This window comes from Oncorhynchus mykiss, chromosome 10 (genome assembly GCF_013265735.2).
Source record: "Oncorhynchus mykiss isolate Arlee chromosome 10, USDA_OmykA_1.1, whole genome shotgun sequence".
NCBI lineage: Eukaryota > Metazoa > Chordata > Actinopteri > Salmoniformes > Salmonidae > Oncorhynchus > Oncorhynchus mykiss.
In genome coordinates, this window is record NC_048574.1 from 51452831 (window position 1) to 51470960 (window position 18130).

Sequence of the window (18130 nt, forward strand, 5' to 3'; positions counted from 1 at the left end):
GAGGGCCGCCCACCAAAACTCACAGACCAGGCAAGGAGGGCATTAATCAGAGAGGGAACAACGGAAAAAAAAGATTACACTGAAGGAGCTGCAAAGCTCCACAGCGGCGATTGGAGTATCTGTCCATAGGACCACTTTAAGCCGTACACTCCACAGAGCTGGGCTTTACGGAAGAGAGGCCGAAAAAAAGCCATTGCTTAAAGAAAAAAATAAGCAAACACGTTTGGTGTTAGCCAAAAGGCATGTGGGAGACTCCCCAAACAAATGGGGTGAAAGTGCAGATGAGACTAAAATGTAGCTTTTTGGCCATCAAGGAAAACGCTATGTCTGGTGCAAACCCAACACCTCCCATCACCCCGAGAGCACCATCCCCACTGTGAAGCATGGTGGTGGCACCATCATGCTGTGGGGATGTTTTTCATCGGCAGGGACTGGGAAACTGGTCAGAATAGAATGAATGATGGACGGCGCCGAATACAGGGAAACTCGAGGGAAATCTGTTTCAGTCTTCCAGAGATTTGAGAGTGGGACGGATGTTCACCTTCCAGCAGGATAATGACCCTGAGCATACTGCAAAAGCAACAATCGAGTGAAACATTTACATTTCTTGGAATGGCCTAGTCAAAGCCCAGACCTCAATCCAATTGAGAATATGTGGTATGACTTGCTGTACACCAGCGGAACCAATCCAACTTGAAGGAGCTGGAGCAATTTTGCCTTGAATAATGGGCAAAAATCCCAGTGGCTCGATGTGTCAAGCTTATATAGACATACCCCAAGAGACATGCAGCTGTAATTGCTGCAAAAGGTTGCTCTACAAAGTATTGACTTTGAGGGGGGGTGAATAGTTATGCACTCACAAGTTTTCTGTTTTTTTGTCTTATTTTTGTTTGTTTCACAATAAAAAATATTTTGCATCTTAAAAGTGGTAGGCATGTTGTGTAAATCAAATATACAAACCCCCCCCAAAATAAATTTTAATTCCAGGTTGTAAGGCAACAAAATATAAAAATGTCAAGGGGATGAATACTTTCGCAAGCCACTGTAGAGCCGAATATATTGATAAAAGTCTCCTTGTCCGAGAGAGATTAACAGTTATCAAAATATAACGCCAAGGAAAAACAAACATTAAACACACACCTTGTTTGAAGTGGTTTTAATATCCCCTATGAGAAAAATGTATGAAAATTAATTGGGACCATTTACATGTTTGACTGCTAGGTTTTATGTGTATTATGATGCATCCACTGTGGGGTTCTAAGGTAAATTAAATTAAAAGCCAATTTATGCTTGATCCAAAAATGTGGTAGGAGGCTTCGTATGAAAGCCCTGATGTCTGCGGAGGCCTTTTCGCAGTAAATTCTGTACGGCCACTTCAGACATTGGATTGATCATGCAGAGCCTTTTATCTGGAGATGACATCCTGGTCTTTGCAACCACCGAACTGCAGTACCACATTATGCCAGTAGAGATCACTCATACCACATGAGTAACATGAAAAACAAATCATTTTGGAGAAAGTCACAACTTGTAACCCTGTTACACCTGGACCACTAACACTCCCTCAAGGCTTTTCATAATACCTGAGAATCCTAGAAGAAATATGCTTACTTTAATTTACATAGGCATGCATGTAGGTTGATTGGCAGAAAACACTGTACAACAATACACCCACTGGAACTCAAGGTAGGACCATAGGATGACTGAAAACAGAGTTTGTATGTTTATTGGATTGGATAGAGAGAGACAGGAGAGACAAGAAGAGTGTGTTGAAAGACCCTTGGTCAGATTTCAAATCATGCTCTAAGACTCTCAGTGGTACATAGCGTTCTAGAGGAAGCAGCTTAGACCGGTAGAGCGGCTAGACCACCCCAGGCCTCTGGTGGCTTTACTATCAACTACATTTAATTCAATTTATATATCAATAATATCAATGACTGATAAAGGTCAGAAAACAAATTAGAAACTTTTATAGTATCACTTTTTATTAGAAATGTACCACAGGAACATAGTAAAACAATTTGTATAAAATTGACAAAAAATACAAAAGATTGTTAGTGGATATGCATGTGTAACTTAATGTAAACTAAGGCATCAGATTCTGCACTGTATAAAGTAATTAGTTCTGCTAACAATTATTTTATGTGGAAACCAGTTGCCTAGAACCATTTGAGTAACCCAAGTATTTCAGTGTTCAATACTTAAAGTAATAAAGTGACATCACCACCCATAAGGTCTTCTTAAGTTGTAAATACTTAACTGTTGAATGTTTTATGAACTTTTTGAAACTAAATTGCATGATGTATTCTGATCTATAACAATTGAAGTTACTTGAACATGGATATTTGTTGTAGTGAATGGACACACTTACAGTCTCTCTCATTTCAAAAAGGAGTTTGATAAAGTACAATTAGAATTTACATATAAATGCCTGGATTACTTTAATTTCGGTGAATCTCATATACAGTGCCTTGCGAAAGTATTCGGCCCCCTTGAACTTTGCGACCTTTTGCCACATTTCAGGCTTCAAACATAAAGATATAAAACTGTATTCTTTTGTGAAGAATCAACAACAAGTGGGACACAATCATGAAGTGGAATGACATTTATTGGATATTTCAAACTTTTTTAACAAATCAAAAACTGAAAAATTGGGCGTGCAAAATTATTCAGCCCCCTTAAGTTAATACTTTGTAGCGCCACCTTTTGCTGCGATTACAGCTGTAAGTCGCTTGGGGTATGTCTCTATCAGTTTTGCACATCGAGAGACTGAATTTTTTTCCCATTCCTCCTTGCAAAACAGCTCGAGCTCAGTGAGGTTGGATGGAGAGCATTTGTGAACAGCAGTTTTCTTCTCCTTGTATGAGCTGAAAGTTTAGAGGGACGGCCAGGTCTTGGTAGATTTGCAGTGGTCTGATACTCCCTCCATTTCAATATTATCGCTTGCACAGTGCTCCTTGGGATGTTTAAAGCTTGGGAAATCTTTTTGTATCCAAATCCGTCTTTAAACTTCTTCACAACAGTATCTCGGACCTGCCTGGTGTGTTCTTTGTTCTTCATGATGCTCTCTGCGCTTTTAATTTTGCACGCCCAATTTTTCAGTTTTTGATTTGTTAAAAAAGTTTGAAATATCCAATAAATGTCGTTCCACTTCATGATTGTGTCCCACTTGTTGTTGATTCTTCACAAAAAAATACCGTTTTATATCTTTATGTTTGAAGCCTGAAATGTGGCAAAGGTCGCAAAGTTCAAGGGGGCCGAATACTTTCGCAAGGCACTGTACATAGGGTTAAAGTTATGTACTGCAATGGTTACTTAGAAAGTATTGAGCTTTTAAGAGGAGTAAAAGCCTGTCCATTGTCTCCATATATATTCATTATGGCCATCGAAATGCTAGCTATTAAAATCTGATCCTACAAGAACATCAAGGGGTATGCCGATGACTCAAGTTCTCTTAGGTCTGCAATCTGGATCCCTGCACAGTCTCATTGAAGATCTTGATCACTTTTCTAGCCTCTCTGGACTAAAACTTAATTATGAAAAGTGTACCAGATTACGTATTGGATCGTTAAAAGTCAGTTTTTACACTACCTTGTAGTTTGCCGATAAAATGGGCGGAAGGTGAAGTAGACATATTTGGTATTCATATCTCAAAAAATATAAATTAACTTACCACAACCAATTTCAATAGAAAGTTTGCAAAAATAGATAAGATTCTGCAACCATAAATCACATTTATTAACTCTTTGGTTCTATCACAGTTTACTTACTAATGGCATTGCCTACTCCAGGCGACTTGTATTTTTTAAATCATATGAGCAACAAATAATTCACTTAATTTGGAAAGCTAAACCAGACAAAATAATTAATGTGTTTAGGGGGCTAAACATATTAAATATTAAAGCATTAAACCTCTCACTAAAAGCTTCACTCATACATAGATTACACTTAAAACCAAAATGGTTTTCCAGTAGATTATTAAGAAAGGTTAATCCTTTGTTCAAAAATTGCCTTTATACAGATTACAACTTCTCATTTCCGACTAATTGAAAATGAAACTTTGTTTAAAGTGTGCCCTTTCATAAACAAGCCATACAAAGCTGGTTACAATTTCAATTTTACCTCCAGAAAAGACAGAACAAATATTATGGTTAAACTCAAATACTGATTAATTAAAAAAAACATTCTTTATGGAAAAAATGTTTTAAAATGGTATTATATGTATTATTGATATTATGAATAGAGATAGCTGCATATGTTACTTAACTCCACTATCAAAAATATATGGGAATGTCTGCTCAATGCAAAGTTACAACCAATTGATTGCAGCATTACCAAGGGCAAAGGGAAGAGGGGGAATGTTTGGAACTTGTTTGTCTGCCATATACTAAAGATACAAAATTGGCAGAAAATGATTGGCATAAATAGAAAAATATACCAGCTTCATTTGAGGGCAAAAATGTTGACCCTGCGCCATAGAGGTTGCAAAATAAATGGGAAGAGATTTTCGATGTACCGATTCCATGAAACATGTTATATGAACTGATACAAAAAACTAAATTTGATTCAAGACTGACTTTTTCAATTAAAATTATTATACAAAATTCTTGCCACCAATTTCATGCTATATATTTAGGGCATACAACAATCTCAGCACTGTAGATTTTTCTGCGAAGAGATCATTTATTATGGTATTGCCCCTATGTACAGTAGCAACATTGACTTAACATTAACCTTACAAAGAGCAGTGTTGGGCAATTAGGAAGGCCATTGTCAATCAATCAATAATATAAGTATTAACATAGGAAAGGTTTTCATCTTTAGCTTACAATCTGTGGATAATATGCGATGATAAAGGTTCAAAATTCATGTGTGATTAAAGAGCTTGTGTTTGGTAATGTATTATTATTATTATTAATATGTGATTGCTCTATAAAAAAGTACCATGTGTGTAAAATGTATATTTAAAATGTGTGTATACAGCGTATTCAGACCCCTTGACTTGAATGGTAAATAATGTATGGTCATTTTGGAGTCACTTTTATTGGAAATAACAATAGAATGCTGCTAAACACTTCCATTGTACATTATTGTGGATGCTACCGTGAAAATGGAAAATCCTGAATGATTCGTAAATAATGACAAGTGAGAAAGTTACAGACACACAAAAGACACACAAAAGACTCTCACCATTACAAAAACAGAGGAGGTTATATTTTTTTTTGGGGGGGGGGGGGGGGGGGGTATGCTATTTCTGCATCTAACTTTCTCACTCATCATTATTCACAATTTATTCAGGATTATCTGTAATCATGGTAGCATCCACATTTTAACATGTAACGTAGAAGTGATTAGAAACATATTATATTCTGATTTACAATAAAAGTGACTCCATCATGAAACACTACATTATTTACCATTAATTTCTATTGGTCACAAAATAATCTGAGGGAGGGAGGGAGGAAGGCTTGGGTGATTGTTAGGTCAGTAATGCTGATCTAGGCAGTGGGGTTGAAGGTACCATGGAAACCGTAGGGAATATTGACAGGCACCTCGGCTCTCCCCAGCTCCTCCCATGTCTTTGCATTCAGAACCAGGAGGAATGTACTCTTATCCTGCACAGAGAGATAGAAGCTTCCAGATTAATCTACAACAACACTGTAGAACATTCTAGATTAACCTCTATCAATACTCTAAAACAGTTGCCATAAAGTGTTTCTTTACATGACCTTTGACTGTTGTGACGCACAGTAGTGGTCTAGTGGTGATATTAGGAACTGCATGCTACTGCATTGTTTTAATTTGGCGCAGTTTCAGATTCACTTTGAGACAAAGTTTAATTCATTCAGCCCTTCTTGTTTAATTGTGTGCTTGTGGTGCTTCAGCATAAACACTTTTGCATTCCTATCCACTGCCAAAAATAGGTACAACTTAAAAATGTGTCTAAGAAGGTAAACTGAACAAGTGTTTTGTATTTTTATATAAAGTTAATTATTTTTCCACATTGTATTGTTACAGCTTCAATTCAAAATCGATTGAATAGATCTCACTCATCTACACACAATACCCCATAATGACAAAGTGAAAACATGTTTTGTTAGACATTTTTGAAAATGTATTATATTAAATAAAGACATCTAATTTACATATATATTCACAACCCGAGTCAATTAATGTTAGAATCAGCTTTGGCAGCGATTACAACTGTGAGTCTTTATCGGCAAGTCTCTAGAGCTTTGCACACCTGGATTGTACAATAATTACATTTTTTATTTTTTATTCATCAAGCTCTGTCAAGTTGGTTAGATTTACAAGCCAAAATAAGTCAATATTGTGACTAGGCCACTCAGGAACATTCAATGTCATCTTGGTAAGGCACTCCAATGTATGGTTATGGTCCTGCTGAAAGGTGAATTTGTCTCCCGGAATATTCTCTAGGAATTTGTCTGTGCGTGGCTCTAATCCTTTTATTTTTATCCTGAAAAACTCTCTAGTCCTTGTTGATGATAATCATTCCCATAACATGATGCAGCCACCACTTTGATTGAAAATATGAAGAGTGGTACTCAGTGACGTGTGGTGTTGGATTTGCCCCAAACATAACACTGTCTATTCAGGACATTAATTTATTTTCTTTGTCACATTTTTTTTGCGGTTTTACTTTAGTTCCTTATTGCAAATATATTTGTATTCTATACAGGCTTCCTCCTTTTCACTGTGCCATTTAGGTTGGTATTGTGAAGTAACTGCTACAATGTTGTTGATCCATCCTAATTTTCTCCTATCACAGCCATTAAACTCTGTTTTTAAGTCAACATTGGTTTCATGGTGAAATCCCTGAGCGGTTTCATTCCTCTCCAGCAACGGAGTTAGGAAGGACACCTGTATCTTTGGAGTGACTGGGTGTATTGTTAGACCCTCCAAAGTGTAATTAATAACTTCACCATGCTCAAAGGGATATTCAATGTCCGCTTTTTTAATTTTATCCATCTACTATTAGGTGCCATTCTCTGCGAGGCATTGCCAAATCTCCCTGGTCTTTGTGGGTGAAATCTGTGTTTGCAATTCACTGCTCGACTGACGGACCTTACAGATAATTGTATGTGTAGGACACAAAGATGAGGTAGTCATTCAAAAATCATGTTAAACACTATAAGTGCACACAGTGTGAGTCCATGCAACCTATTATTTGACTTAAGCACATTTTTACTCCTGAACTTATTTAGGCTTGCCGTCACAAAGGGGTTGAATACTTACTGACTCAAGACATTTCAGCTTTTCATTGTTAATTTGTTTGTAAAACATTTCTAAAAACAGAATTGCACTACAACATTATGGGGTATTGTATGTAGGGGGTATTATGGGGTATTGTACACAACCTCTCCCGCTGTAACACAACAAAATGTGGAAAAGTTCAAGGACCTGAAGGCACTATAGTTGCTTTTTGGTGGTTATCATGTAAACCACAAATAAAATATTCTTACATTTAAATTAGAATATTTAGTTAATAAATTTGGAGCACATTGTGTAATAAAGAGGGTTTGTGTTTCATTCCATTTCTTAAAAAAGTAATTTAAATCGGTAGATATATGGGTAATATGTGACTTTTGCCTCCTTAAAATCCCATATCGGTTGGCCTGAATTTTGTTGTCTGAGTGAGTAAAATGCTGTAAATTACAAGAACTCTGTGCATTTTGAAAGATAAGATCTTGAGGATTATAATAAACACATATTTGATGATACAAGCATGGGTCCAAATGCGCACTTCACATTTCCATATCATAAAACTTATGTAACGTTTATGATCACTACCTATCATGTACAGTTACAAGATGACATGATGTTATACCCTGGGTTGTCCTGAACAGAACAGCCTGTTTGTTTTAGTGTGAGGAAAATTTGCTACAGACCACACATCAGAATGCACTCATGACTCCATTCTATGCACACCAAAATTACAATCTGCTTCTCGGAATTTCCTTGTGAAAGCCTAACTCTGTAAGATCATATTTTATAATTTCGCTAGTCATGTGTGCGATATAATGACCCATGACCTTTACCTCAGTGGGCGTGACCACCACGGACAGGATGACCCCATCGTCCTCCTCCACGGCGTCCGGCGAGGGAACGAAAACAGGCTCTGAGGGAAACAAACCCTTCTGGTACCACACCTTGAAACAGAGAGAGAGCAGAGATGCAAACTGGGACCCCAAAAGGTAAACATGGTCAATCTTTGAAAAGTGAAAGATAACATTTTTTTTCTTCAGAGAACAACAAGTACATAATATATATTTTATTAGTCTCATTACTCCTAACTTCCCAAAACACAATAGACAGAGAAAATAGTGTCCCGGGGAACGGGGGAGTTGGGCTCTTTGGTCTGTGTTTAAGGTTTATCATGACATGCAACGATAATCTCAGTCTTCCCAGAGAGGAATACATAAGGCACAATCACATATTTTTTTTTTGCCAAATTACTTTTTGTCGGTTTTGTTTTTCTAGGTTTGAGATATTTTTCAGATTTTCACTCTCGTAATCACCATTTTTTTAAAATAGGAACAAAACCAAATTGGATGTTCTAAGTCCACAACAATGCTTAAACCTTAGAGATCAAATTAAAATTACAAGAGGGGATTGGTCATAAACCCTCAAAGTTCAATAATGAGGATAAAATGGCAGCAATCTTGGTCAGAGAGAAATCCCAAAATGAATCTAATTGGAATGTATGGCAGTAAAGCATATGTGATGCATTTCCTGCTTTTACTTATGCAGGGGGAAAAAAGTACAAAAAAAAGTAAGGCATTAGAATTATAATCAACCTAAAAAAATAATAATAATAAATCAGTTTATATAGGTTTTTATACACTTTTTACCACATGTAAACATACCATAAATGTCTCAGATTTGTTTTCTTGAAAAGCTGTGAATGCTAGTATATGATACAATATTAGTACTTGTTGCATTTACAACGTGTCTAAGTTCTATCATCAACTGATTTCAGAAAGCAGTACTGCCAACTCTCACACACTAGCCGTGAGACAAGTATTTGACCTTCTTTACACACTCACACGCATTGATTTCTATATACTGCTATATCGGTCTGCTAATACAGAACAAGTAAAGGGCCCATTGTTATTTCATAGTTTTGATGGCTTCACTATATTCTACAATGTAGAAAATAGTAAAAGTTAAAGAAAAATCATTGAATGAGTGTCCAAACTTTTGACTGGTACTGTGTACACTACTGTTCAAAAGTTTGGGGTCACTTTGGGGTGCTTGTTTTGAAAGAAAAGCACATTTTGTGTCCATTAAAATAACATGAAATTGATCAGAAATACAGTGTAGACATTATTAGTGTTGTCAATGACTATTGTAGCTGGAAGCGGCTGATTCTTCATGGTATGTCTACATAGGCATACAGAGGCCCATTATCAGCAACCATCACTCCTGTGTTCCAATGGCACGTTGTGTTAGCTAATCCAAGTTTATAATTTTAAAAGGCTAATTGATCATTAGAAAACCCTTTTGCAATTATGTTAGCACAGCTGAAAACTGTTGTTCTGATTAAAGAGGCAATAAAACTGGCCTTCTTTATACTAGCTGAGTATCTGGAGAATCAGCATTTGTGGGTTCGATTACAGGCTCAAAATGTACAGAAAAAAAAACTTCCTTCTGAAACTCGTCAGTCTATTCTTGTTCTGAGAAATGAAGGCTATTCCTTGCGAGAAATTGTGTACGCTGTGTACTACTCCCTTCACAGAGCAGCGCAAACTGGCTTTAACCAGAATAGAAAGAGGAGTGGGAGGCCCCGGTGCACAACTGAGCAAGAGGACAAGTACATTAGTGTGTCTAGTTTGATATACAGACGCCTCAAGTCCTAAACTGGCAGCTTCAGTAAATAGTACCTGCAAAACACCCGTCTCAACGTCAACAGTGAAGAGGCGACTCCGGGTTGCTGGCCTTCTAGGTAAAGTTGCAAAGAAAAAGCCATAGCTCAGACTGGCCAATAAAAAGAAAAGATTATGATGGGCAAAACAACAGAGACACTGGACAGACGAAGATTGGAAAACAGTGTTTATGGACAGACGAATCTAAGTTTGAAGTGTTCAGATCACAAAGAAGATCATTCATGAGTTGCAGAAAAAATGAAAAGATGCCGTAGGAGTGCTTAATGCCCTCTGTCAAGTATGGTGGAGGGAATGTGATGGTCTGGGGGTGCTTTGGTGGTGTTAAAGTAGGAGATTTGTACAGGGTAAACGGGATCTTGAAGAAAGAAGTCTATCACTCCATTTTGCAACGCCATGCCCTTTGGCGCTTAATTGGAGCCAATTTCCTCCTACAAAAGGACAATGACCCAAAGCATAGCTCCAAACTATGCAATAACAATTTAGGGAAGAAGCAGTCAGCTGGTATTCTGTCTATAATAGAGTGGTCAGCACAGACACCGGATCTCAACCCTATTGAGCTGTTGTGGGAGCAGCTTGACGTATGGTATGTAAGAAGTGCCCATCAAGCCAATCCAACTTGTAGGAGGTGCTTCAGGAAGCATGGGGTGAAATCTCTTCAGATAACCTCAACAAATTGACAACAAATTGTACTGAAGAGATGAGTAGGCAGGTATGCTACACGTACACTACGGTCACAAGACACAGGCCTCCTTACTGTCCCTAGAATTTCTAAGCAAAGAGCTGGAGGCAGGGCTTTTCTCCTATAGAGCTCCATTTTTATAGATTGTTCTGCCTACCCATTTGAGAGACGCAAACTCGGTCTCAACCTTTAAGTCTTTATTGAAGACTCATCTCTTTAGTAGGTCCTATGATTGAGTGTAGTCTGGCCCAGGAGTGTAAAGGTGAACGGAAAGGCACTGGAGCAACGAACCGCCCTTGCTTTCTCTGCCTGGCTGGTTCCCCTCTTTCCACTGGGATTCTCTGCCTCTAACCCTATTACAGGGGTGGAGTCACTGGCTTACTGGTGCTCTTCCATGCCGTCCCTAGGAGGGGTGCGTCACTTGAGTGGGTTGAGTCACTGACCTGATCTTCATGTCTGGGTTGGTGCCCCCCAGACATGAGTTCTTTGTGGGCTATACTCGGCCTTGTCTCAGGATGGTAAATTGGTGGTTGGATATATCCCTCTAGTGGTGTGGGGGCTGTGCTTTGGCAAAGTGGGTGGGGTTATATCCTGCCTGTTTGGCCCTGTCCGGGGGTATCGTCGGATGGGGCCATGGTGTCTCCTGACCCCTCCTGTCTCAGCCTCCAGTATTTATGCTGCAGTAGTTTGTGTTGGGGGGCTAGGGTCAGTCTGTTATATTTGGAGTATTTCTCCTGTCTTATCCGGTGTCCTGTGTGAATTTAAGTACGCTCTCTCTAATTCTTTCTTTCTTTCTTTCTTCTCTCTCTCTCTCTCAGAGGACCTAAGCACAAGGACCATGCCTCAGGACTACCTGGCTTAATGACTCCTTGCTGTCCCCAGTCAACCTGGCCGTGCTGCTGTTCCAGTTTCAACCGTTCTGCCTGCGGCTATGGAACCCTGACCTGTTCACCAGACGTGCTACCTGTCCCAGACCTGCAGTTTTCAACTCTCCAGAGACAGCAGGCGCAGTTGAGATACTCTGAATAATCGGCTATGAAAAGCCAACTGACATTTATCTCCTGACCTGTTGCACCCTCAACAACCACTGTGATTATTATTATTTGACCCTGCTGGTCATCTATGAACATTTGAACATCTTGGCCATGTTCTGTTATAATCTCCACCCGGCACAGCCAGAAGAGGACTGGCTTCATAGCCTGGTTCCTCTCTTGGTTTCTTCCTAGGTTCTGGCCTTTCTAGGGAGTTTTTCCTAGCCACAATGCTTCTACACCTGCATTGCTTGCTGTTTGGGGTTTTAGGCTGGGTTTCTGTACAGCACTTTGTGACATCAACTGATGTAAGAAGGGCTTCATAAATACATTTGATTTGATTTGAACTAGAATGCCAAAGGTCTGCAAGCTATAATTGCTGCAAATTGAGGATTCTTTGATGAAAGCAAAGTTTGAAGGACGCAATTGTTATTTCAATTAAAAATAATTATTTATAACCTTGTCAAAGTCTTGACTATATTTCCTATTCATTCTGCAACTAATTTCACGTATGCTTTCATGGAAAACAAGTGACGACAAACTTTTTAATGGTAGTGTATGTATATATTTCCTGAGTTTTTAAAAATATTTCCTTAATTTAGGACAGACACTTCAAATCTTTGTTTCTTATGATTTATTTTTTAATATCCTTTTTGCCATTCATGAATGTGTTATTCGATGCACTTCTATAGGTTTTAGTAGTAAAGGCCAACATCAATATTCTTTCAAATTATGTATTTTTTTGGGTTACCTTAAGGGGTCTTAAAATTCTAAATCAAATAGTCATACTGGATCATTTAGCTATCTTAAAACAATTCCATATGTCAGACAATTCCATATGTCAGATATGTCAGCACTCCACCTCCCTTCCCCAATGGCTTAGAATGAATACAAGTTAAGGAATTAGAATTTAGGATAGCTTTAAACATGTGAAATTTAGTTTGGTGTATCTAGGTTGAACTGTTCAAGAATAACTGTTGGTGAGAAATATGATTCTAATTTATGCAAATATATAATCTCCACCAGGCACAGCCAGAAAAGGACTGTCCACCCCTCAGAGCCTCATTCCTCTCTAGGTTTCTTCCTAGGTTCTTGCCTTTGTAGGGTGTATTTCCTAGCCACATGCTTCTACATCTGCATTGCTTGCTGTTTGGGGTTTTAGGCTGGGTTTCTGTATAAACACTTTGTGACATCTGCTGATGTAAAAATGGCTTTATAAATACATTTGATTGATATAGTTATACTAGAGTTTATCAAAGTTTTAAAGAATTTGAAGTTAGGATAGCATGAATCTGTGAAAGTTTGAAATGATAAATCATTGTTGCTATTATATGCAAATCTTATGCACATTTGAGTAGTTATAATTTATAGCACAGACCAGAGCTAGACCAGAGCTAGTGTGTGCCAGAGCTAATGTAGCTAGCTACATCCAGTACCTGAGCTGAACCAGAGCTTGGGCAGACCAGAGCAGTAGTTGTGTGGTTGTGATCAGTAGTTGTGGTTAGTATTTGTGGTCTGTAGTTATCTTCAGCAGTGGTCAGTAGTTGTTGTCAGTGGTTTAGTGGTCAGTAGTTGTGGCGGTCAGTAGTTATGGTGATTCGATGTGTTGTCAGCAGTTGTGTGGTCAGAAGTTGTGTGGTTGTGGTCACTAGATGTTTTCAGCAGTTTTGTGAATGTAGTCAGAAGTTGTGTGGTTGTGGTCAGTAGCGGTCAGTTGTTGTGGTTCAGTAGTTGTGTGGTCAGAAGTTGTATGGTTGTGGTCAGTAGTTGTGGCCAGGTGGTTGTGGTCAGTAGTTGTGGTGGCCAGTAGTAATGGAGATTTAATCTGTGGTCAGAAGTTGTGTGGTTGTGGTCAGTAGTTGAATGGTCGGTAGTTGTGTGGTTAAGTCAATAATTGTGATCAGTAGTTTTTTTCAGTAGTTGTGTGGTTGTAGTCAGTAGTTGTGTTCTTGTGGTCAGTAGTTGTGTGCTTGTGGTCAGTAGTTGTGTGCTTGTGGTCAGTAGTTGTGTGCTTGTGGTCTGAATTTGTGTGGTTCAGCTGTGTGGTTGTGGTCAGTAATTGTGGTCCCTCTTCACCCTTGTCATAATTTGGCTCTCTTTTCGTCTGTGAATACCCTTAGCAAAGGCTCCGTTTGGGCTGCCCAATGATGACACAGAGCTGTTAGAATACATTAGCTAACCATTTTTTGTCATTCTAAACTCTGACTAACAGTTGTAACTTTTTATTGGTAGAAGCCATTCCTAATCTGCTTCATCCAATCAGTGGGGTACAGCCTGCCCTCTTCTTTAGAGACAGGCAAACTAGCCAGTTGAGTTATTTAAAGCACGGAGCATGATCCTGAGAAGGCGGACAAACCTAGTGAGCATTATAAATATTCTCTTTATCATTCTAGGTCACCCAGACCGGGGAAGCAATCAAAATCTTGCCGATTGTTGTTCAGTTAGAAACAGATTCACAAATCATGGGAATTTAGGAAGCTAGGAAGACATTAGCTGTGTTCAAATACTCATACTAACTACAGGCGTAGCGCTAGTATGCTCAACTGAAATGATACGTTCGTTTACAGTATACTAAAATGAACTACTAGTATATACTCATTAAGTATGTAGTATACAATATGTTAGTATGGATATTCGAACACATCTTATCTCCTTTGAGTCAAGCGTTGCTAAGCAACAGTAGCCTTGGCAACACTGCTCCCTTATGGCTAAATTCAAGTGTGAGAAACATCCCAGTCGACACGCTGGGTTCGGGCCTATTCCTTTTGAGACTCCGAGGACTCGTAATCGACTCGGACTCGGGGGGGCTTGATACGGGCCGAGCTCTTCCCAAGTCCGGCAGAATCATATTACTCTGGGTTCTGGCTAATGGTACTCGGGCCGAGTCCACCCCAGCATATCTGACCGATTAACTTTTTCAGAAGTAGGACCATATGTTTTTATTCTGCAGGTGATGAAAGAATAAAACAATTAGGAGAAGGAGAAGGACCCTAGAGAATCTATGCTAAAAATGAACTAGATTTGACTACTGATTTTTTGGGGAACCCCACTCACACTAAATCTAATAATTTTTGTCCCACGGCAAATCCTGGCTGAAGGAGTGATGCAGCCTACAACCATGAATGTTGAATTAATGCAATAGCCTATTAAACTGTTACAAATTTTGACTGTTGCCTATTAAAATAGCCAAATAAATAACGACAGGCAAGGGAAAAAACCATGGTGCTCGAAAGTTCATAATTGAAGGTCATGATTGGGTTCGATTTCCGGGACCACGAACAGAAACTGAATGCATGTATACTGTCGCTTTGGATAAAAGCGAAAATGTTGACAGTGGCTGTGTGTGTGGCTATGTGCTGCCTGCACGTTCTGAGAAGTCAGAGGAAAATAAAACAATGCATCTAAAGCGGATAAAATATGAATTGCATGACCAACGGTGTAACTTTGTCATAGTATTTCTTTGTCATAACACAAGGATGCATGCCACATTTTTGCTGAACCTAAACATAGACGAAGTCTATGTCAAGATTGAGATCACACATCAAGTCAAAAATAGGCTACTATGTCCTGTCTGTTTTATAAATCTGTGATTGTAATTTTCAACATTACAAATAGCAGCATAAAGTACATGTATCGTCAATTGACAACATCAATGCTTTCTGAAGTATCCTTAATAGGGAACTAGCATTACCTCTGAAAATACCAAAAACACATGATCCAGCAGCAGTAGCCTCTGCTGCTCGAGCCATCTGCTTTGCAGCTCACGCTGGACTGATTTTCCAACGGTTATTGTCAGAGTCAGTCAGTTGGTTAATAACAGTCGAGGCCAGCAGGAGGAGATACCAGAAAAAGGTCATTGTAGCTATTGTATTGGTAATAGTGTATTTCGTCAGTCACTAATTAGTTTGTGATATTCTAGGTAGCTTAATTTCTGGACTGGTCATGGTTGTTGTCAAAGTTTCTCCATTAATGTCAGCTAACATTAATGGTAGCTAGCTATCTCAGCTAACTGTTAGAGCAGAGGTAGCTAGCTAATATGTTTAGTTTCTATCCTATGTGATATTAGGTAGCTAATCTAGTGTTTTTTGTTAGCTAAGACTAGGCAAGAAAGCACCCAGTTAGCAAAGTTAGCTAGCTAACAGTCACAGTTAGCTATGCTATCTAGCTAACGTTAGCTAGCTATGTCCAGTAGTCACAAAGGACTCACGCGACCCCCAAAAGGTCTCAAGTGGAGATGGCAAAAAGTGCTCCAAGATGCGATGATGACGGTTTATTTCATTTCATGTGTACTATGGAAGCATTTTTTTCTTACATATGGTCCCGGTGGTACTGTGTAACGTTAGCTACCTGCATTATTTGGATGTAGTTAGTTTTGCGAAACTATTCATGGTTGACCCTATACAGTCAATGGGTCAATCACCTCCAGTCTTCTTTCATTGAAAAGCAAATCTATAAAAAAAGATAAATGTAATGTAAAACAACATTCTATAGGTTGAATGATTAGTTTCCAGCTGATCCCATTCCTTACTTGAACCCCATGTAAAGCAATGCGCTCTACAATACGTCTTCTTGTTAGTCTTCTTGCCAGCAGACTATCCCCACCCTCAGCCTCTGACGGACTGTATCCACCTTCCACCACCGTGTCCTAAATATTTACTGTTCACAGACAGAAACTTATCTGTGACAACAGTTATCACTCATACTAACATTATTTGTTGAACAACAATTACAGTCCATCCATTCTGATTTAAAATACATTTTAACTTTCCACTAATAATAACGTAAAACATTCTATAGTTTTTTATTTTACCTTTATTTAACTAGGCAAGTCAGTTTAGAACAAATTCTTATTTTCAATGACAGCCTAGAAATGGTGGGTTAACTGCCTTGTTCAGGGGCAGAATGACAGATTTTCTCCTTTTCAGCTCGGTGATTCAATCTTGCAACCTTTCGGTTACAAGTCTAACACTCTAACCACTAGGCTACCTGCCACCCCCAGGTTGAATGATTAGTTTCCAGTAACCACAGTCTTCACTTAAACCCAATGTAAACTGATGTGCTCTACAATATACACTAACTGTCAAAAGTTTTAGAACACCTACTCAGTCAAGGGTTTTTCTTTATGTTTTCTACATTGTAAAATAATTGTGAAGGTTTCAAAACTATGAAATAACACATATGGAATCATGTAGTAACCCAAAAAGTGTTAAACAAATCAAAATATGTTTTATATTTGAGATTCTTCAAACAGCCATCCTTTGCATTGAGGACAGCTTTGCACACTCTTGGCATTCTCTCAACCAGTTTCACCTGGAATGCTTTTCCAACCGTCTTGAAGGAGTTCCCACATATTCTGAGCACTTGTTGGCTGCTTTTCCTTCACTCTGCGGTCCGACTCATTCCAAACCATCTGAATTTGGTTGAGATCGGGGGATTGTAGAGGCCAGGTCATCTGAAGCAGCACTCCATCACTCTCCTTCTTGGTAAAATAGCCCTTACACAGCCTGGAGGCGTGTTAGGTCATTGTCCAGTTGAAAAACAAATTATCGTCCCACTAAGCACAAACCAGATGGGATGGCGTATCGCATGCTTTACAGTGTGAAATACACATGCAGAGATCATCCGTTCACGCATACTGCATCTCACAAAGGCATGGCGGTTGGAACCAAAAATCTCAAATTTGGACTCCAGAACAACGGACAAATTTCCACCGGTATAATGTCTATTGCTCATGTTTCTTGGCCCAAGCAAGTCTCTTATTATTGTTGTCCTTTGGTAGTGGTTTCTTTGCAGCAATTCGACCATGAAGGCCTGATTCACACAGTCTCGTCTGAACAGCTGAACTATGTGACTATGTGTCTACTATGTCTTCCATTCCTGTGGCGGTCCTCATGTGAGCCAGTTTCATCATAGCGCTTGATGGTTTTTGTGACTAAACTTGAAGAAACTTTCATAGTTCTTGAAATGTTCCATATTGACTGACCTTCATGTCTTAAAGTAATGATGGACTTTCGTTTATCTTTCCTTATTTGAGCTGTTCTTGCAATAATATGGACTTGGTCTTTTACCAAATAGGGCTATCTTCTATATACTCTCCCTACCCTGTCAAAACAACTGATTGGCTCAAACCCATTAAGAAGGAAAGAAATTCCACAAATTAACTTTTAAGAAGGCACACCTGTTAATTAAAATGCATTCCTCATGAAGCTGGTTGAGATAATGCCAAGAGTGTGCAAAGCTGTCATCAAGTTAAAGGGTGTCTATTTGACAAATCTCAAATATAAATGAATTTATTTACAATGTAGAAAATAGTAAAAAAAAAAGAAAAACCCTTGAATGAGTAGCTGTTCTAAAAACTGACCGGTATTGTATGTCTTCTTGTTTTCCCCTCTACGAGCAGATTCTGTCTCTCCAACCTCAGCCTCTCTGATGGACTGTCTCCTTCCACCACTGTGCGCCAAATTCTCAAAATGTGAATCTGAAGGCTGGCACCCTGAACCTGAGCTGGTGTG

The 18130-nt window shown here is 38.8% G+C and overlaps 1 protein-coding gene across 2 annotated transcripts in view; it reads right to left on the reverse strand.

Moving 5' to 3' along the window:
* Positions 1-4265: 4265 nt before the first annotated feature.
* Positions 4266-18130, reverse strand: part of LOC110534238 (beta,beta-carotene 9',10'-oxygenase) — a 102807-nt gene continuing 88942 nt past the window's right edge. For both annotated transcript variants that reach the window (XM_021618974.2, XM_021618973.2), the window contains 2 exons: positions 8061-8171; positions 4266-5615 (listed from right to left, as the gene is read on the reverse strand). In XM_021618974.2, coding sequence (XP_021474649.1) covers positions 5499-5615; positions 8061-8171 — 228 coding nt within the window. In that variant the 3' untranslated portion in view covers positions 4266-5498. The remainder of the gene's footprint in view (positions 5616-8060; positions 8172-18130) is intronic.